Raw genomic sequence first — 24,175 nt, 5'->3', positions numbered from 1 at the left:
CCTCCTGCTCCACCTCCGCCCTTGGGGGTCTCGGGGCTCCAGGGCTCGGCTCCCTCCCTCGGGACTTCAGGACCCTGCCCCCCCTCCCAAGGATGCTGCGCACGCTTTAGCCCCGCCCTCTTCTCGGTGGCCCCGCGCCTCCGTGCTGGTCCCTTATACTTTCCAAGGGCTCCTCCCCCCTTCGGGGTCTCTCGACCTCCTCGGTCCCAGCCACTCGCAGACGGCCCCCCCTTTCTCCCTGGTCCCGCCCCCTCCCTCTGGCCCTCCCCTCCCCTCCAGTTCCGGGCGGCGGATTTCCCTGCCCCGCGCACTGCACGCGGGGGGCCAGCGGTGCAGGCGCCCACCCACCCTGAGCCCCGCAGCCTGCCGGCTCGCGGCAGGGGCGCTGGACTGGAGAGTAGGTTGGGCAGCCGCCTGGAATGCCCACCAGCCTCTTCTCGCCTCGGCCCCGACTTCTCTATTTCCCCGCCCAATCTCATCTCCGGATCTTCTGGGCCCGCGGGTGCGGCGAGCCGTCTTCTTGCTGCGCCCGCAGCTGCGGGTTGGGGTGGGAGGCTGGAGGCCGGGGCGTACTCAACCCGGTGTCCCCCCTCCCCCAACTCAGTTCTCGGCTCCACTGGGAGGTCCCGTTCTTCCTCACCAGCTGGGCTCTTCTCGGCCTCCTGAAGGTCACCTGCCTTTCCGGGGGCGCCGTCGGAAGGATCTCTTTGCTTTCTCAGCTGCCCTTGGCTTCTTTTTCTTTCTCTTCCTCGAGCTCTGTCTCCCTTCCTCCGTCCTTCCGCTCACCCAAAGCCCCTAGGTGCATCTAGCCCCGCACGCCACACGACAGGGCTGGAGACCCTAGGGTGGAGGGAATTCCTCCGTGCCATTTCCACACCTGTGCCGGCCTCTTCCCCCTCGAGGCCCCGTCGGGGGAGGGAGAGGCAGTAGCGGGGGTCGAAACCCCCCAAACCTCGAAGTCTTCCATTTTCTGGCACTCCCCCTCATTGAAGTCCCTCTTCCCATCTCAGACCCCCCAACTCTGGCCTCTTTCAAGGGTCCGTCTGCCCCCTTGGACAGATTTGGGGGGGTCACCAGAGACTCGCCCTTCCCCCCGTTAGGGGGGCGGGGGCGAGGTAGCACAGTATTGTACACGGAACCAGAAAGGCCCCCGGGGTGGGGGGAGGGGGGCAGGGGAGGGACGGGGGCTTTTAGTTTGCATCTTAGGTGGGAGGGGGGAGGGGGACCGCAGCAGTTAACCTGTCTTTACGCAGCGATTTTTAACGAGGCTGGGGGGAGGGGGGTTTGGGGGTGGGGAAGGGGTGGGGGGGGCCTGGCTCTGTTATTTGCCGTGTATCATATGTAAATACCGACAGAAACTTCAATAAACTTTATTTCAAACACGTCTCCGCCTGCCGAGGGGGAGGAGATCGGATACAGGGTCTGGGTCCTGGTCTCTGCTCCCAGGGTGGGGGCCTCTGAGTCCCGCAGAACAAGGTTAGGATGATCTTTGTTGAGTTGCTTAATCATCCTCATTATTAACAGCAGCACTTTATAATTCACTGCGTGTAAAGCGTGTAGGACAGCAAACGACACCCATCAGGATCTATAAAAATTAACTCTTGGTGTCACCATGACCACTTAGAGTACTGTTACTCTCGCTCGCCTGCCTTCTACATTTATTGCTTCATCGGGTTTTCTCCCCAAGCCCACATGTTGAATTTCCTGAAGTCATTTTGCAGATAGGGCCCTGGCGGGCATCTGGTGCCCAAGCCTCAGCTTCCCTGCGCTCCCACGGGGAGCAGCGGGCTCTCCCAATGCTCTGTTGGGAAACCATGGCTGCATTTGTTGCGCCCCTACTGTGGGATGCACACGTTCCTCCCCAACGTGATCTCACGAGACGTTGCCCGCAGCCCCTGTCTGAGGCTTCCGAGCCGGCCCTGAGATCTGTCATCTCACCTACTCCACGGAGGGGCTGCAAACAGCCTGGATGTTTAACAAGCTTCTCCTTGAAGTGTGTTGGAAAGGAAACAGCGCTAGCCCTTCGGCTCTTTGCCTTGTTGGGACTTAGGCTCTTGGGGGCGATCAGGACAGCTCCCACAATCAAGGCCACGCTCGTTGGATTCTCCCAAACCTCTTGGAACTAGACATTGCAAACAGCCCCATTTTGTAGAGGAAGAAACCAGCACACCGGAGATAAGATCACCCAGCTGGTAAGATGCCAGCGAGAAATTTCTCCCAGGCCTGTCTGATCCCAGAACCACCTCTCTCAAGTCACTCTATTTCACTACCATGACTTCGATGCAAACTCATCCTGTGACCTTGAGAAGTCTTTTAATATCTGGGGCTTCAGTTTCTTTTTCTGTAAAAAGGAGGGGGGATGGGCAGAAGGACTCCAAATCCCTCTGGAACAGGGAGAGTGGTGGGGGCAGGTTAGCAGGGAAGAAGACGATTCAGCAGGATCAGATTCCCTGAGGGAAATATTCTGAGTCATTTCCAATGGTTTCAGGAATTTCTGGAGGTCATGTTTGAGATCTGGGTTGGCAAAGAGGTTTCAGCTCCTTTGTCAAGAGGAATTAATTCCTACCGGCTGCCTGGAACATGGTGTGGAGAGGGATTTTGAATATCTGTCTGCTCAGTGGGAAGGGATGTCCCCATTGGTTGGGTTGATTGGTGCTGTCTGCCATCCGTGTCGATTGGTGCTGTCTGTCTTGTCTGCAGAAATGGCAGTTTTGGAGCAAGTGCCGGATGTTTGCTGGATATTTGCTCATTTTGTCCAAAACTTAACAACCTAATGTCCTAAAGTTTAAGTTCTTTTTAAAAAAAAAAGAACTGACCAAGATTTTTGTTTTCGTTTGGTTTGGTTGTTTTGTTTTTTACATTTTTGAAAATGGAATGGGATCTTAAAAGATTAAAGATTTCTTTATCTTTATTTATTTGTAAATTAATTTATTTATTTGAGAGAGAGACAGAGAATGAGAAGGAACAAGTTGGGGGAGGAGCAGAGGGACAAGCAGATTTCCTGCTGAGCAGGGAGCCTGATGCGGGGCTCAATCCCAGGACCCTGGGATCATGACCTGAGCCGAAGGCAGAGGCTTTAACCCACTGAGCCACCCAGGAGCCCCCAGGCACGCGCGTTTAAATCCACACACAGCTGAATACGTAGAGCATACATGGTCGTTTTGACACAGCATTTATCATTGTGTACACAGAGTTCTGCCCCTCCCAGTTTCACACGGCCATGTATTACGAAGAGTATTCAGTATCAGTTATATAATGCTACCTTATTGTTTTTCAAGGACACTTAATAATGACAGTTTGCATAAATTAATTGCATAATTTATTGACTGCTTCCTATGTGCCAGCCACTTTGCATCCAATAACCCAGGGAAGCTGGTGCTTTTCTTTTCATCCCATTTTTATAAAATGAGATTCTGGAGGTGCAGAGAGGTAAAGTAACCTTTTCCTGGTCCCACAGCTTATAAACGGTCAAGCTAAGATTTGAAACGTGGGGGTTTCCTGAACTGATCGCACTTAACCACTAAGCTGTATACTCTGAGTATGTTGAGCCACAAGGTTCCATCTGTTTACCTATCATCATTTTATTTGTTTTAAGAAGGCTCCAGCTTGGGGCACCTGGCGGCTCAGTGGGTTAAGCCTCTGCCTTCGGCTCAGGTCATGTTCCCAGGGTCCTGGAATCGAGCCCCACCCCGCATAGGGCTCTCTGCTCAGCAGGGAGCCTGCTCCCCCTGCCCCCCGCCTGCCTCTCTGCCTACTTGTGATCTGTCAAATAAATAAACAAAATCTTAAAAAAAAAAAAGGCAGCTTCAGCCTGAACTCCAAGCCCTGTGGTTGAGAGTCACACGATCTACTGACGGAACCAGCCAGGTGCCCCAACTATCACCATTCTTACACCACATTACCCGCTCAGTTAATTTACAGAATAATACCACACATGTTAGTAGTTCTCAAAGTGTGGCACAGGGACCCTGGGGCCCCCCTGAGACCTGATGAAGGGGTCCATGAGGTCAAAACCACTTTTACAAGAATACTGAGATATGGTCTGCCGTTGTCACTTTCAGTCTCTCATGTGTGTATAGGGTCCAGGGTCTTTTTGTATCCACACAACGGGTGCTATCAGTATAAACTGAATGCAGAAGGAGATATGAGAACCCCACTTTCTTCTGGTAGACCAAACACTGTATAGATTCTCAAAAATATAAGCCAACACCACTGTATTTTTGTGTGCACTTGGGAAAATACAATTATTTTTCACTAAAATAAGTTGTCTAGATAAACATTCAATGATTTTATTATTTTACTGAAATTAATACAGGTTGTTAAGTCTCCCTCATTTGAATTTTGAATACGTTATGTGTCCACAGACATAACACGCAGAAACAAACGCTTTTGGAGGTCCCTTGGCATTTTTTTTAAAAGATTTTATTTATTTATTTGACAGGCAGAGATCACAAGTAGGCAGAGAGGCAGACAGAGAGAGGGAGAAGCAGGCTCCCCACTGAGCAGAGAGCTGGATGAGGGGCTCAATCCAAGGACCCTGGGATCATGACCTGAGCTGAAGGCAGAGGCTTCAACCCACTGAGCCACCCAGGCCGCCCCCCCTTGGCATTTTTAAGCCCATAGAGGGGTCCTGAGAGCAAACACGTTAAGCCTCTCTGCTGTTTTTCAAATGTAGAGATTCTCCCCATTTTTTTTAACAGCTGTGTGTGTCCCTTGAATGGAGGTAACTTACTTTAGCAATAACTCGTTTTTTGAATTTAGTTTTATTTTATTTATTTATTTCAAAGAGAGAGAAGGAGAGAAAGCATGAGAGGGGAAAGATCAGAAGGAGAAGCAGGCTCCCCGCTGAGCAGGGAGCTGGATGCTGGACTCGATCCCAGGACTCCAGGATCATGAACTGAGCCGAAGGCAGTCACTTAACCAACTGAGCCACCCAGGCACCCCCTAAACTCATTTTTATTATACATTTAATGCTTAGTCATGAATTTCAAATTTAAGCAGCAGAGGACCAAAAGAAAAAAGTGCCTTTCATCTTCTCACTGATCCCAACCCCCCCACCCCCGGGCGGTGGACAGCTTTGGGTGTGTCACAGTTGGGGGGATGCTGTTGGCCTCTGGTGGGTAGCAGCCAGGGAATGGTACCTACTGGATGCTCTCTGATGCCACCACAAAGAATGATCTGGTCCGACATGTGACTAGTGCTCAGGTTGAGGAAACCTGCATTGAACAATAACTTTGCATTCATGTACTCTCCCTTGCTTTTTTTTTTTTAATTTTTATTTTTACTGACACAAATGAGATTTTGTTCAATCTGTCAATAGACAGTGAGTCTTAACTTGTAGGAGATTAGGGGTCCCTTCAAGAACCGGATGAAAGCTATGAGCCTCCAGAGAAGAGTACCCACATTCACAAAATTTCAGAGGCAATGTTCAGAGCTTCACAGACACCCCAAAACCCTGCCAGAATTCCTTGGATGTGTGACTTTGAGTCATCATCCCAGGACATCCCATCTGGAGCGAGATCACTGCCCCCCTCCCCATCCCCTTTACAGACAAGAGCACAAAGTGCCCAGAGACAGGGATTTGGTTCTGGGGTCCCTTGGAGAGGCAAGGAAAAGCAAGGATTAGAACTCAGGCCACCTGATTCCTCAGCACTGGAATATTTCCACTTCACCCTGAATGAGGACATTTTAGAAACGCTGATCTTCTCTTCCTGGTACAGCGGGAAAACACGCCACCACCACTCTGTTCCTCTTGAGAAAACACAAAGGCCCAGCTGTTGTTGACAAGATACACTCAAACACCTGGGAGAACGCACACTCAGGATATGAGGCGGGAGAGGGGTTGGACAGGGATGGGAGGTTGTAAGTGGCTGCCAGAGGACCCTAGAATATGTATCCCCTTGTTCCCCGAGGCTTTCACTCCTTCCTGCATCCGTCTGTCCGTCTGTCCGTGCAGCACCTGCAGAATGAGCCTTCCCATTTACCAAAACCAGGCACTGGAGGAGAGTGAGGGGCACCAGCCCCCACTCTGCTGGGGGGACAGACTGACATGCCGGTCACAATGCCGGGTGGTCACCCTACTCTAATGGGGGCACGACAGGGCATGGGGGAAGTGCAGCTATTTCCTCTGATGCAGCCTTGGGAGGTCGGGGAATGCTTCCCAGAGGAGGAAGCATTTCAGTTGAGTCTTCATGTGGGAGACAGAAGAAGATTCCAAGAGATGGAAGAGATGGAAAGGGGTTCCAGGTGAGGGAGCCACACTCAGGAACTTCAGAAGTGTGAAGGAGTTGAACAGAGTGGGGGAAACCACTCCAGGCTCCAGGAGGCAGCCGTGAAGATGGCATAAGACAAGACTGGCGCTCCTGGCAAAGGACACAGGCGAAGAGCTTGTATTTTCTCCTGAGGGCAATAGGGAGCCATAGGAGAATTTTGAGCAGAGGAGGGAAAGGGTCCGCTCTGAGTGTTAGGGAGTCTTTAGGGGCCAAAGGAGAATCGGGCTGAAGGGAGACTGGTGGCATCCATTGGCTGGTGGGACAGTCCAGACAAGAGCAGGACAGAGAGAAGGGGATGGATATGCAAGTGATCCTGGAGAGAGAGGAGTCTGCACACGGGGACTGACTGACTGGCTGTGGAGTGAGAGGGAGGCATGGAGAGTGGACATGGATGCACCCTTGGCTGAACAGCCTCTGTGTGACCTTCATGGTGCGATGTCATTTCCAGAATCTATCAGTTACTGGCCGCTGTAACAAATGCCCAGAGACGCCGTGGCCTAAAGCAGCACGTGTTTATTATCTCACACTTTCCGTGGCTCAGGAAGCCAGCACAGTGCACGGGGTCCCTGCTCGTGGTTTCCCAAGGCTGCAGTCCAGAAGCCGGCTGGCGGCATCCTCATCGGGAAGTTCCGTTAAGGAGAGGTCCTCTCTCATGCTCCCTCGGAGAGAGATAGAGCTCATTTCCCTGGGATGACAGACGCTGTTCCTGTGTTCTTGCTGGTGGTTCCAGCAGATGCCATCCTCAGGTGTGTAGCGTGTGGCCCTCTGTAACGGCAGGGCAGGAGAATCTTGCTCTGAGTCTCTGCCACTTCTCCACCCTTTTCAAAGAGATCGCCTGATTAGGTCAGGCCCACCCCAGATACCCTCCCTTTGGATTAACTACGAGTCAGTTGATTAGGGACTTTAATTACATGGGCATCCCCTCACCTTGCAGTATAATGTAATCTACTCATGGGAATGATGCCTCACTCTATTCACAAGCTTGCCCATACTCAAGGGGAGGCCATTCTTTTTTCTTTTTTTTAAAGATTTTATTTATTTATTTGGCAGAGAAAGACACAGTGAGAGAGGGAACACAAGCAGGGGGAGTGGGAGAGGGAGAAGCAGGCTCCCCACTGAGCAGGGAGCCTGATGCGGGGCTCAATCCTGGGACCCTGAGATCATGATCTGAGCTGAAGGCAGACGCTTAACGACTGAGCCACCCAGGCACCCCAAGGGGAGGCAATTCTAAAGGATGTGTATGCCTGGGGGCAGGGGGAACTTTGGGGGTTATTTTAGAGTTCTGCTGACCGCAGGGGAAGTTAAGGGTAGAGGACCTTCTCGAGCTTAGGGGCTTAGCAGACTTGTCTCTGATTCTACAGTCTCTAGATCTCTAGGTCCAGCCCATGGGAGACCCTGGGTAAAGTGACACGAATTCATCAGCAAATATAGGAGTGAGATCTGAACGGGGCCATGGCCCGTACCTTCCATGCCACTCCTTCTGAAGGGCCCTTCCATGAACTGAATTGTTGATCAGTGGGTCCAACGTGTCTATCCTACAACACAAAGTCCAGAGATGCTATCTCATTTCCCAAAAGGATAAACAGGATCCAGAAATGCCACTCCTAAGTATATGCCCAAGAGATGCGGAAACGTGTGTCCTGGGCACCCAGCTGGTTCAGTTTCGGGGAGCATGTGACTCTTGTTCTCAGGGTTGCAAGTTTGAACCCCACATTGGGTATAAAGATGACTTTTAAAAAATAAAATCTTTGGTGGCACTGGGTGGCTCATTTGCTTAAGTGTCTGTCTTTGGCTTAGGTCATGGTCCCAGGGTCCTGGGATCGAGCCCTGCATCGGACTCCTTGTTCAGCAGGAGGGAATCTGCTTTTCCCTCTCCCTCTGTCCCCCACCCCCCATGCTCTCTCTCTCAAATAAATAAATAAAATCTTTATTTTTTAAAAAGATTTTATTTATTGGGGTGCCTGGGTGGCTCAGTGGGTTAAAGCCTCTGCCTTCAGCTCAGGTCATGATCCCAGAGTCCTAGGATCGAGCCCCGCATCGGACTCTCTGCTCAGCGGGGAGCCTGCTTCCTCCTCTCTCTCTGCCTGCCTCTCTGCCTACTTGTGATCTCTCTCTGTCAAATAAATAAATAAAATCTTAAAAAAAAAGAAACCAGATACATACCCTCTGAAACAAGCCATCACAACGTAAAGTCTGTCACTTATTGCCACAAAGTTAACCAATAGAAGAACTAAAAATATGTGTATGGGGAGGAAGAGAGGGGAAAATGAGTGAAATCCTTATCTCTATCAGAAAAAAAAGAATCTATGATGTATATAAGGCTGACACATCCAGGAGAGCATTATTATTTAGGGATGGTAAGGCAAGTCAGAGAAGAAACAGCTAAAAACTTTAAGAGGCTTTTCCAAAAAGGAACAGGATTTGAGGTGGGACAGACTGACTTCTTATTATAATAACCCCTTGCTCCCAGCATCTGGCGCAGATCGCCTCCCTTGACCGAGAATTACCCCATGAGTATCACTAGTTCCGAGGCTTGGAAACCTGGCTTGTTGTGTTAGCTTCATAATAAAGCTTCTGGTTTTGTTGCTTATTTTTAGCCGAGAAAACAGCACAGACTCTGGGATCTGAAACCTCGGTTCTGATTGTAGCTACTTTCCACCTTGGTGATGCGCTTACCTTTCTTGGTCTCAGTCTCCCCGTCTTTGAAATGGGGGCCGATGACAGAAGCCAGGAGACCGAGTCAATGGCTGCAAACGACTTTGAGTCTGTAATATCGGGAGCTCAGTTTATGTCCATGGCCGAGCCTGTTTGCAGCTGCGTCCCTCTCCCTGGCAAAAGAGCAGAGGCAGAACAAATAGTTCTCAAATGAATGAATTCCAGGCCCCTTCCCTTGAGGCTGGTGTTTTTTTGCTTCCAAACAAGGGGTGTCAGAATGCTTCTCTAAACTCCTCTCCCCTGTGGGCCATGGTGAGAATTAAGTAAACCGACCTCTAGAAACGCCAGTGGAAATGAGAGATGCTGGGTACAGGGTAGGGCTCCTCCAGGGGAAGGGGACTGGATGTGTGAGGAATATAGGTTTTCTCTGTCTCTGCCAGTCTCCAAAAGGGAGGCGAGGGCCCCAAAGTGGCATGTTAAATGGCTCTGAGGTTCCCCTCTGGCTGTCCGCCCCTGTCAAGCCCCACAAAGAGGCTGCTTCATCTCCAAGTCTGCCTTTTATTCCCTGAGCGATTTGGGCAGCTCGCCATACATCTCCGAGCCTCAGTTTGCTCATCTGTAATATGGGACTCTCAGTGCCCCGTCGCAAGGATTCTGTAAGAATTCCACAAGACACCGAAGCATGCAAACTCCACAGCCCAAGTGTGTGGTCATGCCTAGCTTTCGGGTTTGGATAGCATTTGCAGGAGGACACTGTCTTTGAAATAATTATCTGTCTAGAGCAGTGTGCAAAGACCTTTTCTATCCCCATTCTCCATTTGTTCCTGTTATCGCTGAGTCTAGAAAGGAGGAAATGTTTTGCCCAAGGTCACCCACGGGCTACAGGCATCTCCGAAACTTGAATCCAAGACCGAACTTTCTGACTCTCATCTCAGATTTTCTGCTGCGAGTTGTCCCACCCCCTTGCCCACTGGCTAGTTCTGGAACTCCAACAATCATTACTCTTCAAACCTGTAGAGCTGTCCCGTCCAGCCCCAGGCAGATGTCTTTAAGACTGATTCCCACCCCAGTTTCGCACCTCCTGTTTGCCCCCTCTCTCCCGTTCCGGTCTTGGGGGACTCTCACTCCTGGAGCAAGGGGCAGGTTGGGGGGGGGGGATGAAATGTCAGTGGAACTAAGGGCTTGCTACCCTCCTAACTTGAATGGAGGAGAATTTCGTTCTCAGGGGCTCTTTGCCCTTGGCAGTTGTGGGGGGCGGGAAGGCCCGGGGAGGTGGAGCTGTCCCTTGGATTTGGGGAAAGGGGACAGCTCCTGGGGTCCTTTTGGAAAGGCCCTCCCCTCATTTCCGGCACTGCTGCCAGCCTTGGCTGGGCGCCTGGATCCTGTTGCTATGACGACAGGAAGAGGCGGTGGCGGCGGCAGGCGATGCTGTGGAGAGATGGAGGCTAGTGGGGGTGGGGTGGTGGCTTTGAAATGGGGATGGGGGTAGGGATCAGGGGCGAGGGAGGTGGTGGGGAGGGGGCGCGGGTGTCCTGGATCTCTGACCTCCTTCATCCATCGGAGCCTGGCCCCTCTCCTGTTTTCCTCCAGCTTCCTTCTGATGCCTCCTCAGTGTCTCTCTGTGTCTCGTTCCCGGGGTCTCTCCCAGTCAGGCGCTCTCCACCTCTCTGTGGGTCTCTCTTTCCTTCCGCACCTGCCTTTCCGTGTTCAGCCACCCTCTGCCACTCAGAGCCTTCTCCCCTAAATCTCTCTTATTATTTACTCTCTTGTTCTCTCTCTCTCTCCATTTTTTCTCTCTCTAAAACATCCTTCTCTCTATTAAGACCTTGCGCCCACCCCCCATTTCTCTCTCCCTTTCTCCCTTTCTCTCTTCCCCCCACCCTCAGTCTCTGTCTGTCTCTCCCCATCTGTCTCTCCTCCCCCTCTCTGGATGACTCTGTCCCTGTCTCTTCTTTCCTTCTGTTATCCCATTCTGACCCCCCATCCTCTCCCTTACCCCATCCCCCATCTGTCCCCCAGTCTCTTGGTTTCTCTCTTTGTGTCTCTGTCTCTGTCCCCTTCTCTCTCTGGATATTTCTCTGTGTGTGTGTCTCTCTCCAACTTCCTTCTGCTACCAGCCGCTGCCTCCCCCAAATTTCTCCCTCCCCCATTTCTGTTTCACAGTCTCTGGGTTTCTCTCTTTCCGCTTCTCCTTGTCTCTCTCTGTCTCTCTCCCTCCCTCTCTGGGTCTCTCTCTCTCCTTTTCCTCAGCTTCCTTCTGCCACCCAGACCCTGCCCCCCAATCCTTTCCCTCCCCCCACCTCCTCTCTGTGGCTCCCCCATCCTCAGAGGCTCCCCTCCCCCCTCCCTCCTCCCTCCCTCTCTCGTCCTCCAGCTCCGCACTTTACCCAGCGACACGAGAACCAAATTGTCTCCTCACCTTTTTTTTTTTTCATCCCGACCCCCACTCCCTTGGGGCCCGAGCTCAGAGCTGCCCCTCAGCTTCCCCTCCCACCTCAACACCCTCAATCCCCATACGCCTCCTCATCTCCACCCCCCAACCAGGTCGGACGCCTGGGTCCCTCGCTGCTGGGGGAGGGGGAGCAGTGAGAAGTGGGAGCCACAAGGGTTTTTCTGGGGGGGTGCAGACAGGGGGGCTCATCGTCCCCTCCCCAGTGCATCGGAGAGTTGACCTATCGTTAACAGAGGTGAGACAGATCTTTTTATTAATCGGAGGTGGGCGGGTGTAGAAGGAAGGTTCTGTGACCCCCCCCAATTCTGGAGGAAAGAGCCAGCCCCTTCAGAGGGAGAAGGGCTGGCGACCCCTCTCATATCCGGAAGCTTTAGAATTGGGGGTCCCCTGCTCCCTTCTCTTTTGCTGCCGCTGACAGATGGACTAAAGGAAGAGTCCCTAAAACCAAACAGATTGCCCCTCAAATCGACAAAATGAAAAGATCTTCAAATCTTTTTTTGATGGAGAATTTCCCTCACTCACCCCGTTTCCATCCCCTGCTTATGTTGGATTGTGGGGGGTCCAGCAGGGGGAGGGGTATACCTCGGGGTCATGGGCTCACCCCGGGGTGGAAGCAGAGATTTGCTAGGACAGTGGAGGCGTTGGTGCTGGTGGCGAGGGGTACGGGTGGGGGAGAAGAAGCCAGGAGACGAGGAGAGGAAACTCAGCGTTTGAAAGAGGAAGGGGCAAGAACCGAGGCCGGGGGCTGGGGGATGCCAATGTCCAGTGGGCTGATGAATGGGCACGGGTAGGGGCTGCGTGTAGGCAGGCTAGTGGAGGTGGGGGAGGGAACACATGTGTGGGGCACTAGGCCCAGTTGCCATGGAGACACCCCCCATAGACAACCTTTCTCAGCAACCCCTCCTAGGAGCAGACCCAGGCAGGGCCAGCTGATTGGGGTGGAAAAGGCCAAGGTCACCCTGGTACTAGGACCTGGGGCGGCTGGGGGGGGCGGGGGGGTTCCTTCTGTTGGCTTCCATGCTCTGAACTGTAACATGGGATTTGGGGAAGAAGTCTAAGAAACAGTGAGTGGTGGAAGCAGGTAAGGGTCGTGTGCCCGGAAGGAGGGCTGGGGTAGAGAAGGCAGGGCTGGGGGTGTGGTGGTGGGCATGCTGTAGAAGAGGGAAATGAGCAGACACGGGAGTTGCTGAGTGGGATACAGAGTTTGTAGTCTCCCGGATGAAATTTTTCTGAGGGGCACTGTCTGTGGGGGCCTCCATTTACATTTGGAAGAAAGCAGGTGTTTCAGCACAGGAGAAAGAGCAAGGAGAGTTGTGGGGAGGTTCCCAAGAAGGGAAGGTGGTGGGGCTCCTGACGGGAATTTTCCTGAGTACAGGAGATGTTGGTGGAGGAAGGGGATTCTTGGTGGTGTAAGAGAAGTCAGGTTAGGGAGAAGGGGGGAGGTTCTTGTAAGTTAAAGAGAGTGGGAGCTCCAAGTGAGTCGGGGAGATCTAGACTTGGGGGTTCATCAGTGTGATGAAGATAACAGGGAACCAGAGCTCCAGTTAGGGGATTTGGAGGCAATGGGAGATGGTGGAAGGGCAGAGGAATGGGGTGGGGGGGATGCTGGGCAGAGTGGGGGACTTTCCCTGGACAGCAGTGGGAGTCTGGGTCAAACATCAGGAGATTTCTGAATGGAGAGAACCTGGGGGTCTGGGGGAAGGGATTCTTGTGAGTAGCTTCTCCGTGGAGCTCATGGAGGAAATTTTTCTTAATGGAGGAGGAGAGAGTGATGACTATGATGAGTTTGCCTAAGTTGTAGAGACAGTGGGGGCCAGATTCGGAAGACTTCTTGAAGCAAAGCAGAGGGTGGGGTATTTTGCTTGAGTCCAAGACGTAGTAGGGGATTGGGGCTGGTCCAAGGGAGACAGTGGGGACTGTAGAGTAGTTTGAGGGGGCTGGAGACATCCTTCTAAACCAGAGGGTTCCATGTGCTGGTGGCCCATTAGAATACCCCAGGGAAATTTTTTTTTAATATTTTATTTATTTATTTGACAGACAGAGATCACAAGTAGGCAGAGAGGCAGGCAAAGATAGAGGAGGAAGCAGGCTCTCCACTGAGCAGAGAGCCCGATGCGGGGCTCGATCCCAGGACCCTGGGATCATGACCTGAGCCGAAGGCAGAGGCTCAACCCACTAAGCCACCCAGGCGCCCCCACCCCAGGGAAATTTTTAAAACCTAGATGCTCAGGGACCACACCCCAGACCAATGAAATTGGAATTGCCCAGGTGGGGCTCAGGTATCCTGATCTCTAAGGTCCTTCGGTGATTTCCAGCTGTGTTAGAGGTTGAGAACCCTGGTCCAGAGACATAGGGGTCTGAGTGAGGACGGGAGGGGGCCGGAGTGGGAGTGGGAGTGGTGGTGACCACGTGGTTCTTCTTAGTTGTGCAAACAGCGAGGATCCGTTGGGAAGATTTTTGTTAGCTGAGGAGAGAGATTGAGAGATTTATGTTTCTTGAGGAGAGGACACAGTAGGCGAGGAGGTGAAACTTGCAGGGGACGAGGGGAGCAGGCAGAACCCTGAGAGATAAGAATGGTGATGGGGCTCTTGTAGGTTCCTTGGGAGGAGGAGGCCCGGGGGCCAGAGTAGGGGGGGTGGCCTTCCGGGTGGGTAAGACGCGAGGACCAGGGGGAGGAGCAGGTGGGCGCAGGAGGGGGGTCCGCAGCGTCAGGCTCGGTGGGGGGCGGTTTCTCCCAGTGGGGTTTGGTGGGAAGCCTGCCCTGGGCCGAGGGAGACTTTCCAGAGAAATGGAGGCAGGGAGAACCCGAGTGGAAGGAGTTTCTTCAAGCCCGGAGTCAGTGGGGGTCCGCTGTGGGGTCGGGGCAGCGGTGGGGGAGGCGCGCTCCTTCTCGACTAACCCTGTGTCCGCTCCCGCCCCCCCCAGCCGGCGCCCATGGCCGCCCTCTGACCCCCTCCCGGGCCGCGCCTCCTCCTCGCCGCCCCCGCGCAGCCCGGCCAGCCCCGGGCCCCCACTTCTGTCTGCGCTGTGACCCCCCCCAGCCGCCGGCACGGCCCCGCCCCCGCTGCCCCGGTGGTGGCCCACGGCCCCCCGGCTCCCCGTGGTCAAACTGGAGTCGCTGAAGCGCTGGAACGAAGAGAGGGGCCTCTGGTGCGAGAAGGGGGTGCAGGTGCTGCTGACCACCGTGGGCGCCTTCGCTGCCTTCGGCCTCATGACCATCGCCATCAGCACCGACTACTGGCTGTACACGCGCGCCTTCATCTGTAACACCACCAACCTCACCGCCAGCGACGACGCGCCGCCCCACCGCGGGGGCAGCGGCTCCTCGGAGAAGAAGGACCCCGGCGGCCTCACCCACTCGGGGCTCTGGAGGATCTGCTGCCTGGAAGGTAGGGTGCGGGGGGCCCCGGCCTCGCGCCCCTCCTCCCCTCCAGACTCCGCGGGCCGGGGGCCCCCCCCCCCCCCGCTGGCTGCTTCTGTCCCCTCTCGCGGGGTCCTGCCCCCCCTCCTGCCCCCCCCCACCCCGCCCCGCACACCGTCCCCTCCCCTCGGGCCCTAGTGGCCCGCCTGCCGCCCGCTCCATCCCTCCCTTTGCCTCCTCCCTTCACGGTGCCCTCTGCGTTCCATCTTCCTTCCCTCCCCTTCCCTTCTCTCCTGGGGACCCTCCCTCCCTTCCTCTGCTGGGCAGGCTGGCCTCCTCTGGGCCCCCTCTCAGCTGCTCTCCACAGACACCCTACCCCGGTCCCCTCCGCTCCCCTGCCCCTGCTTCCTCCTCCTGGGCTGTTTCTCCCGCAGACGTCATGGGTCATGGTCGTACCCTCTCTGGTCAGAGCTCGTTACCCTCTCCTCTCTTCCCTCCTGTAGACTCCAGTCACGTTGGCCCTCTCCATTAGGATTTCCTCCAGCCTCCCCGCCTGGCCCTAGACCTCCTCTGCCTCATCTTCACTCCACTCACGCCTCCTTCCACCTCTTCCTCCTCCTTGAACACCTCACTCGGGGACCCTAAGACCCCCGCCTCTCCCAGTCTCCATCTCTGCTCTGTCCTTGGGTGCTGCTCTCCATCTTGTAGCCCTTCTCCATGTTGGGGGGCCTCCACCTCAACCTCTGCTCACCTACCCACTGCTGTCCTCTCCCTGCCCCCCACCCCAGCCCCTCCTCCCTCCCACTCAGCGGTGTCTGCACAGCTCTGGGCCCGAGGCTGGAGGTAGGACATCTGGGTCCCAGGCCCACCATGCATCTGTCTCCTGTGTGATCACTATCTGTTCACCTCCCTGAGCCTCACGGCTCTTATGCACAACTCCACAGTCCCAAACCTCTCCTCCAGCATCAAAAAGACCAAGATCCCTCCACTTCTTCATCCCTCTCTGTTCCCATCCTTTCCTCCTCTCTCTTGCTGAGCACTCGCTGTGAGTGAGGAGTGCAGTTGTCTCCTTTAATCCTGTGAGGCAGGATCCTGTCGGGGATGAGAAAACCAAGGCTCAGAGAGGTTAAGCCACTTGCCCAAGGTCACCCAGCTGTGACTGGGGCAGAGCCAAGAGAACCCAGGTCTCAAGGATGGGATGTGCTGATATGCTTTGTCTGGTGTGCCAAGTGTTTAAAACTGAAACCAAAATCCGAGTCAGTTGCCAACATTTAAAAATAGGGAGACTTCACATTGAAAATCTGATTTCCAGCTTCTTTTGAACTAGTGGAAGATCTGACAGCGCAGGGCCTCATTCTGCAGTGGCCACGACTGGCCGGTCCAAGCAGCCACTGCCCCTGCAGATCAGGCATGCGGTGTGCACGTCCCCACAGTCGCCTCTGCTCCCTGTTCCCTCACATCTGTCCACTGTCTTATTATTGTACTTCCTTCCTCCTGTGGGCGTTCGAGTCCGGTCCATTCGCTGGTCTGACCAAATGCCAGGCACCAGCCATGGGTGGGGGCTCGTGTCCTGAAACCCCTAGGACAGTGGACAGCATATAATAAGAATGCCATCCATCCATCCGTCCGTCCATCCATCCATCTGTCCATCCATCCATGATATTTATTGAGTTTACACTATATGCCAGACACTGTTTTTGATTGTGGGGTGAATGGCAGGGAAAAACAGATCCCAGCTTCGTATGTCTTCTATTCACGAGGGAGAGACAAATGATAAGAAAGATAAGTAAACAAAACCTTTAGGGTGTTAGCTGGCACTAAGTGCTAAGGAGGACAGGGGACAGGATGGAAAGTGTCAGGACATACGTGTGACATTGCAGGTGAGGAGATAAGGATGAGTTTCACCGAGCAGGCGACCTCGGAGCGGAGGCCTAAAGGAAGGGGACATGGAGCCACGTGGCTCTCCGGAGGGAAGGCAGCCACGGCGGAGGCCCAGAGGTGGGAGCCTGGGTGTCTGGCCCCCGGTAACGTGAGCAAGAGGCTGTGGTGGGAGACGCAAACCAAGAGAGAACAGGCCCCCATTTCACATGTTGTAGGTGCTGGGATGTGACTTGGCTTTCCCATCCAGCATTCCTGACGTACCTAGCGGACAGGAGGGCTCTGGACACGCTGGGCAGAGACTGAGGGGTCAGGCAAGAGGGAGGACAGGCGGATGCTTGTCCGGGGTGTGGGTGGGTGGAGTTGGAGGAGAGATTTGGATTCAGAGCGTGTCCCAAAGCTAGAGTGGCTGTGGGGGTTGCGGCACTGTGGCAGGGTGGCTGTGGGAGGCAAAAGAGAGAGAGATCGGGGTTCTCCGAGGCAGCGTCTCTCAAACTCGGCACTCCGGACACTTTGGCTGTGGGGACCATCCTGCACACTGTAGGGTCTCAGCAGCATCCTGGCCTCCGCCTTTTCTTCTCTGTGCCGAGAGCAGTCCCCAAGTCATGACAACCAAAGTTGTCCACTTTCTCTGTCTGGGAATAAATTCATCCCTGGTTGGGAGTCACTGCTCCCAAGGCTGTGGCCTGAGCGCCCGAGAATGGCCACGGAGGGGGTGGGAGGTGGGTGCAGGGAGGCCTCCGGGGGACGGCTCAGCGTGTATTTCATTTTATGTGTTTTATTTTCTCTGGTCTAATTTATCGTGAGGACAGCTAGCAGGAGCTCGATTCTGGATGTGTTGCATTTAGGATGCTTTTTAGGCGTATCACCTAAGACAGGGGTGGGCATAGCCGAGGGCCACACAGTCGGTGTTTTAGGTTCTGTAGACCTGTCCCTGTCACAGCCACTCCTGAAAACATCTAGAGAGGACACGTGAGTGAGTGAGCGTGGCCGTGTTCCAGTTAAACTCGTGTGTGGACACCGACCTCTGGATTTCGTATCTTTCTCACGTGCCACGAAACACTCTCCTTTGATATTTTTTTCCCATTCACTTAGGAAATGTAAAACCCATTCTTTGCCAGATTTGGCAACTGGGTTTGGCCCACGGGTTGTGGATGGCTGACTCCTAATCTAGGCTGTGAGCGATATGCTGTACGAGGCCAGAGTTCAGGGGACGGTCTGGGCTGGCGATATAAATTGGGGGAGTCATTGCATGTGGATGGATGAGGTCACCTAGATAATGCGAAGAGAGAAACATACCAAACAATTAGTTGAAGGGCTGCAGCCTGAGCTAGTCCACTATTAAAAGAGAGATGAGAGAAGCCAGCAAAAGGAGCTCAGAAAGCAAGAGCCATGGAGATTTAGGGAAAATGAGGTAAGTGGGTGTCCCGGAAGCCAAAGGAGATGTGGTAAGGAGGGTGTAAATGAAGGCCGGCTCCATTATTACTGTAATCATCATGTATTTGCCACACAGCGCTCACAGTAGCCTTGTGTAATACGTACCCCCATCATCCCCACCTTCTAGAAATGCAAGTGAAGGCTCAGAGAAAGTGCAATGACTTTCCCAAGGTCACACGACTCATAGGCAGTCGAGTCTGGATTTGAATCCAGGTCTGTTTTCCTTCCTAGGAGAACAAAGCAAGGCATCCACCAGCCTCCAGCCCACGAGGGACCCGGGAATGTAGAAACCGAGCCCCCCGGACCACTGCCTCCTGAAGGCACTCGATCCCCGGGGATTTTCGGGTTCCGTCCCCATGTCCCTGTGAGTCTCCCAGACAGATGCAGTAGGTAGAGTGACTGAGACACAGACGTTGGGACAAGACTGGGATTGGGTTTACTTCCTGCCTACTGAGCACAGCAGGGTGACCTCGGGCTCCACACTGAACCTCTCTGTGCCTCATTTCCATCCTCCAAGGATTGTGGTTTGCAACACCCCTTAACCCCCAGGGATTGTGGAGGGGTTCAATGAGCTGTAATTGTAAGGTATTTAAAAGGCTAGCAGGCACAGAGTAAGGGTTAGATTGTGTCATTGATATTTTGTTGTTGTTGTTGTTGTTCTAATTATTCAGAATTCAGGTGACTGTCCTGAGTCCCCCCTCCCCTGGTAGCCCAGAAATCTCGGCCTTTTACCCAGCACTGCCCGTCACACAAGCTGCATATATGATTTAGAATTTTCCAGTAGCTACCCTCAAACGAGGAAAAAGGAGAAGGTTCAACGAATATAATTTAATAAATAGAATGTATACACTATAATAAATCAATATAAAGGCTAATATCTTTTATTTAACCAAGTATAGCCAAAATATTATCATTTTAATATGTAGTCCACGTAAAAAAATTGATGGAATATTGTGCATTTATTTCACACTAAGTCTGAAATTCGGTACGTATTTTATGCTCACACCTCACCTCAATTGCCACGTTTCAAGTACCCAGGAGCCCCTTGGGGCTGGTAACATGGGTGTGGGTGTAGCTCCCTCCTCAGGAATCAAGACCCGGACCCACAGCTCCAGTCCTTCAAGTGGGGTATCTCAAGCCCCCGTGCCCAGCACTTTGCACGTCTTATTATCTCCCCAGTCCTCCCAACTGTACCGGCGGAAGTGGTGTGAGGAGGAAGCTGATGGCCAGCAAGGGAAGTGAGTCAGCCACAAAGTCACCCAACATGTGAGGGGCAGAGCGGGCTGGAGCCCACTTCTCCACGCACCCTCACTGCAGCACAGCCCCCTCTTCACTCCCACCTACCCAGGTCTGTGCTAGGCAGGCTCAAGGGAGACCCAGGGGCACATTACTGCCATCCCTGGACAGAAAAGACTCCTGACTCAGCCTAGTCAGGTCAGATAATACACAGAAGCATGTTACCCAGCTGCCTGTATTCTGCACTTGACCCTGTGTTCCACTGAACCCTTAGCAAAGCCTGTGAGGTCATGTCATTGTCCTCATTTCCCAAATGAGGAAGCGGAGTCTCGGGGCCATTCAAGTCCCCAAAGCCACACAGCTGGGAAGCGGCTGTCCTGGCATGTGATTTCAGGGACTGCGCTCCACTGTCTTAAATATGCTCACCTCTGAAGCTCAGGTACAATTAATCTCCTTCCCCTCAATTTACCATCTACACGGAACTGAGCAGTCTCCCACTCTATGCTCAGTTCTCACCTGTAAAGCAGGGACATCATTATTATCCAGTATCCCTAGGGTTTGTCATAATTTCCAAGCGCATTACTACCTGTCGAATGCTCTAGGTGCCTGGCGTGTGCTTAGCCCCTTAGTAGGTACCGGTTATCATTGCTGCTGTCATCACTAATCTGTTGAGAGGGTCTGTGTGCCGTGTGCTTTACATGCTCAACCTCATTTAATTATGATGAATGTTTTGAGAGGTGTGCTGTGATCCCATTCAAGAAAGGGGAGAACTTGAACCCACAGTCTTACCGACCACACCATAATGAATGTGCTGATGGATGAGAGTTTGCACTTGAGGTGTATAATCAATCAATCATTCGTCTTTTAAAATTGTGGTAAAATATAAAAAACCATAACATTAAATTTATCATCGTAACTTTTTAAGGGTACACTTGCATTGCTGTGCACCTGTTCTCCAGAACTCTTCTCATTTTGCAAAATGAAACTGTCCCCATTCAACAAAAACTCCCCATGCTCCCTTCCCCCAGCCCCTGACACCCACCACTCTACCTTCTGTCTCCATGAACTTGACTCCTCTAGATACCCCCTAGAAATGGAATCATACAATATTGGTATTTTTGTGACTGGCCTCCTTCCCTCAGCAGGGTGTCTTCAAAGTTCATCTGTTTCATCACATCGTTAGAATTCCCTTACTTTTGGAGGCTGAATAATACTCCGTTGAATGTACCGACCACACTCTGTTTCTCTGCTCATTTGCCAATGGACACTAGGGTTGATTTTGGCTGTTGTGAAAGCGCTGTTCCTGAAAATGAGGGTACACGTGTTTCTCGGAGACCCTGCTTTGAATCCTCTTGAGTATATATCCAGAAGTGGAATGTGAGGTCATATAGTAGCACTTTTTAATTTAAAAATGTTTAAATTAATTTTTTAAATGGTAGCAGCTGGTACCATTTTCCATCCCCACTCACAGTGCACAAAGGTTCCAATTTCTCCACATCCCCATCCATGTTTATTATTTTCTGCTTTGCTTTTTAAAATATTAGCTATCCTAGTGGGTATGAGGCAGTATCTCATGGTGGTTTTGATTTGCATTTCCCTAATGATTAGTGATGTCGAGCATCTTTTCATGTCCTTGGCCCATTCAATCATACTCTCATAAAAATATTTATTAAGCACTTACTAAGTGCTAGGTGTTGTTCTAGATGCTTGGAAGATAGTAGTGAACGGCCCATAACTTTATATGCCAGTAGGGCAAACTGCTGTGTGTTTTAATTCTGTTTCCACCACCCATCGGCTGGGAATTGATTAATCCTTTCTGTGGCTCTGCTTCCTCATCTGGACAATGGGTAGATGGACTGATATCAACTGAGCACTTAATTATGTTCTAGTCAAAGTGCTCAATCTCTTTACCTGGCTTCAATCCTTACAACAATTCCATGACGTAGGTCCTATTGTCCCCTTTTGTTGGTGAAAGGACTGAAGCAAATTGGCCTAAGTAACACCAACAAGGTCACAGAATCAGGACATGATGGAGTTGGGTTTCATTATCAAGCAGTGTGAGTCCAATTCCCAACGTTTGGCCACTGTGCAACACCAATAACATTATCTATTTCATGGGACTTGTGGGAGCTCTGGATGAGTTAATCCACCTAGGAAGCACTTAGCAAATGTTAGCTATTAGTGGAATTACTCACTGCCTTATACTCCTTCTTCTCAACCCTTTCCTTTATCCCCATTACTTTCCCCGTCATCTTCTGCTTACAATCTCCCCTTCTGCTATCCCTATATTCATATTTTCATTCATTCATTCAACACCCATTTCTTGAGGCCTCCCTCCTTTGTGCCAGACAATGCTAGGGACACACAGAGGAATCAGACTCCATGCCTATCCACCTAAAGAAGCCCCCAGCTTACTGAGGAAAAGAAGCTCATAAAGCAACCCTAGACATGCCCCCAAAAAGGGGGGAGTAGGGTACCGCAGGGAGCTGTTCTGCACTGGAGGGGGATGCTGACCCATCTTTGGTGGGAGGCGTGTGCATACACGCGCATGCGCACACAAGGGAAAGCTTCTTCAAGCAGGTACCCTGTGAGCTGCCCCCTTGCAGCCTAAGGTTTTCACCAGTGAAGAATGTGAACGGAATCCACAGCATGGGCAAAGGCCTGCAGGTTGGAAGGAGCCTGGAGAATCGAGGAATCTAAATGTATTTATATTTATATTTATTTACGTATCAATCTCCAGTTATGTGATAGAGATAGAATAGGAACTTTCCCCAAAGGTGAGAAGATGGGTCCCCAAAGGGTGTGAGGATGAGGATTCTGGGATGGAAGAAGGGGGTGAGACCGCAGGACGCCTAGAGGCAAACCTCCTCACATGCCTCTACTTGCTCCAGCCACTCCATCTCCTTCCAGAGGATTCCAGGTAAGAGACTGGGAATCCCTCTCCCTAGAGGCAGAATTGGAGAGACTACAACTCCCATGGTCCACTGGGGCTGCGCTCTCACAATTGGACTCAAGATTTCATAGGGCCTCATGGGAAATGTAGTCCTCGCCTTCTGCGCGCTCCTTCGTTTCCCCACGCATTTTCAGACCCGTCGACAAGTTCAGAGTCGCAGAGCGCCTTGACATTGCTGAGACCGGCGCCTTCTTTCTCATAGCGGGGGAAAACAGAAGGCCAAAGAGGTTGAGTGTCCTAGCCCGGGTTACAGGGCAAAGGTCTTTGTGGCCTTTTAGTGAGTGTTGCATGGTTTTTGCTTTTTTTCCCCCCCTTACTTTTCTTTCTTCCTTTCTTCCTTCCTTTCTCTCTCTCTCTCTCTCTCTCTCTCTCTCTCTCTTCTTCTTTTTTTTTCTTTTTTTAACTGCTGGGAAAACCGAGGCCAGAGAAGTTAGTTTGTCCCAGATGCTGAAAGGCTCGGGAGCCAGGATTTCCTCTCTCCCAATAGGCCCAGACAGAGGAGGGGTTTGGGGAAGGAAGGGGTCTTCTCTCACCGGGAGTTCTTCCCATTCTTAAGTGTCCCCCGCCACCATCACCCCCATCCCCCTCCAGGGTTGAAAAGAGGCGTCTGCGTGAAGATCAACCATTTCCCGGAGGACACGGACTACGATCATGACAGCGCGGAGTATCTGCTCCGTACGTGGGGGTCTGAGTCAGAGTGGGTGGGTGGGGCTGCTGGGCCTGGGCCGGGGGCGGAACGCGGAGGGAGGGGCGGGGGAGCGCACGTAGATCGACAGGCAGGGAAGAACTTGCCGGCCAGTCAAGAGCCGGAGGCTGAGATCCTCTGGACCCCAGTTGGTTCTGTGATCCCTCTCCCGCCCCCTCCTCTCACCTTGGGGCGGGCTGAGGGGGGATCCCGGGAGGTGACTGGCCGTCTTACCGCCCAAGCTCGCGGAGACACTGCTCCGTGACTGGTTGTCGGTTTCTGGTCTGGGATTGGCCGCTGCGCCCTGGCTCTGAGGCAGCCTGCAGCGCGGACTGGCCACTCTCGAGAGCTGGCCGGGGAAGCCGGTGGTGCGATTGGTAGCTACCCCGAGAACGCGGCAAATCCTGAATTATGATTGGCTGCGGCCTCAGCGGAGCTCAGAAATCGCAAAATCCGTTTGCTGGGGTCTGGAGGGTGGGTGAAAAGGACTGCAGAGAGAAAGACAGACAGACAGACACACACACACACAAGCGAAGCCCGGAGGAACAGATGGATCCGGGCAGAAGGATAGGGGGTGGGGCACAGAGGGAGGAAGGGCGTGGAACCCAGAGAGATGAAGCCGGGCAGAAAGGGGGTGGGCAAGATACTAAGAGATTTGATAAATCCAGAGAAAGGAAAGAAATATGTAGAGGAGAAGGAGAAAGATAAAAAAGAGGGAGGGTCCACAGAGAAGGTCAGAGAAAAACAGAGAGGGAGAGTGATTTGGGGAAATAAAAAGGAAAAAAAAAATGTGCCAGGAGAGAGAATACTAGGCCGAGGGAGAAAGAAAAGCAGGAAGAAAAAGGCGGGAGAGGAGATTGGACCGAGAAACAGAAAAATTTTAAAGAGGAGAGAGAATGGGAAAAAAAAAAAAATCAATGGCCAGAACACAGGCAGAGAACGAGAATTGGAGGATTCTAGCGAGAGGCGCGGAGACAGGAGGCGCAGCGCTCGAGGGGCCCAGAAGGCCGCATCTGACGCCCTGGCCCCTACCCTCTCTCCCCTCCTCTCCTCTCCCTCTCAGGGGTCGTGCGGGCCTCTAGCATCTTCCCCATCCTCAGCGCCATCCTGCTGCTGCTCGGGGGCGTGTGCGTGGCGGCCTCCCGGGTCTATAAATCCAAGAGGAACATCATTCTGGGCGCAGGGATCCTGTTCGTGGCAGCAGGTGAGAGGCAGAGGGAGGGGGCGGCCACCTGCGCGGGCGCAC

At 52.8% G+C, this 24,175-nt stretch overlaps 1 protein-coding gene across 1 annotated transcript in view; it reads left to right on the top strand.

Annotated features, from left to right (window-relative positions):
- The first annotated feature begins 6,659 nt into the window (after nucleotides 1–6,659).
- The window catches only part of LOC111139592 (calcium voltage-gated channel auxiliary subunit gamma 8), a 20,251-nt gene continuing 2,735 nt past the window's right edge, over nucleotides 6,660–24,175 (top strand). The window contains exons 1-4 of the mRNA XM_022491919.1: nucleotides 6,660–6,702; nucleotides 14,421–14,768; nucleotides 22,836–22,919; nucleotides 23,993–24,133. Coding sequence (XP_022347627.1) covers nucleotides 6,660–6,702; nucleotides 14,421–14,768; nucleotides 22,836–22,919; nucleotides 23,993–24,133 — 616 coding nt within the window. The remainder of the gene's footprint in view (nucleotides 6,703–14,420; nucleotides 14,769–22,835; nucleotides 22,920–23,992; nucleotides 24,134–24,175) is intronic.

This window comes from Enhydra lutris, unplaced genomic scaffold (genome assembly GCF_002288905.1).
Source record: "Enhydra lutris kenyoni isolate GAN:26980312 unplaced genomic scaffold, ASM228890v2 scaffoldscaffold111, whole genome shotgun sequence".
Taxonomy (NCBI): Eukaryota; Metazoa; Chordata; class Mammalia; order Carnivora; family Mustelidae; genus Enhydra; species Enhydra lutris.
The sequence above is the reverse complement of the archived record's forward strand: the minus strand, read 5'-3'. Positions and strand labels throughout refer to the sequence as shown.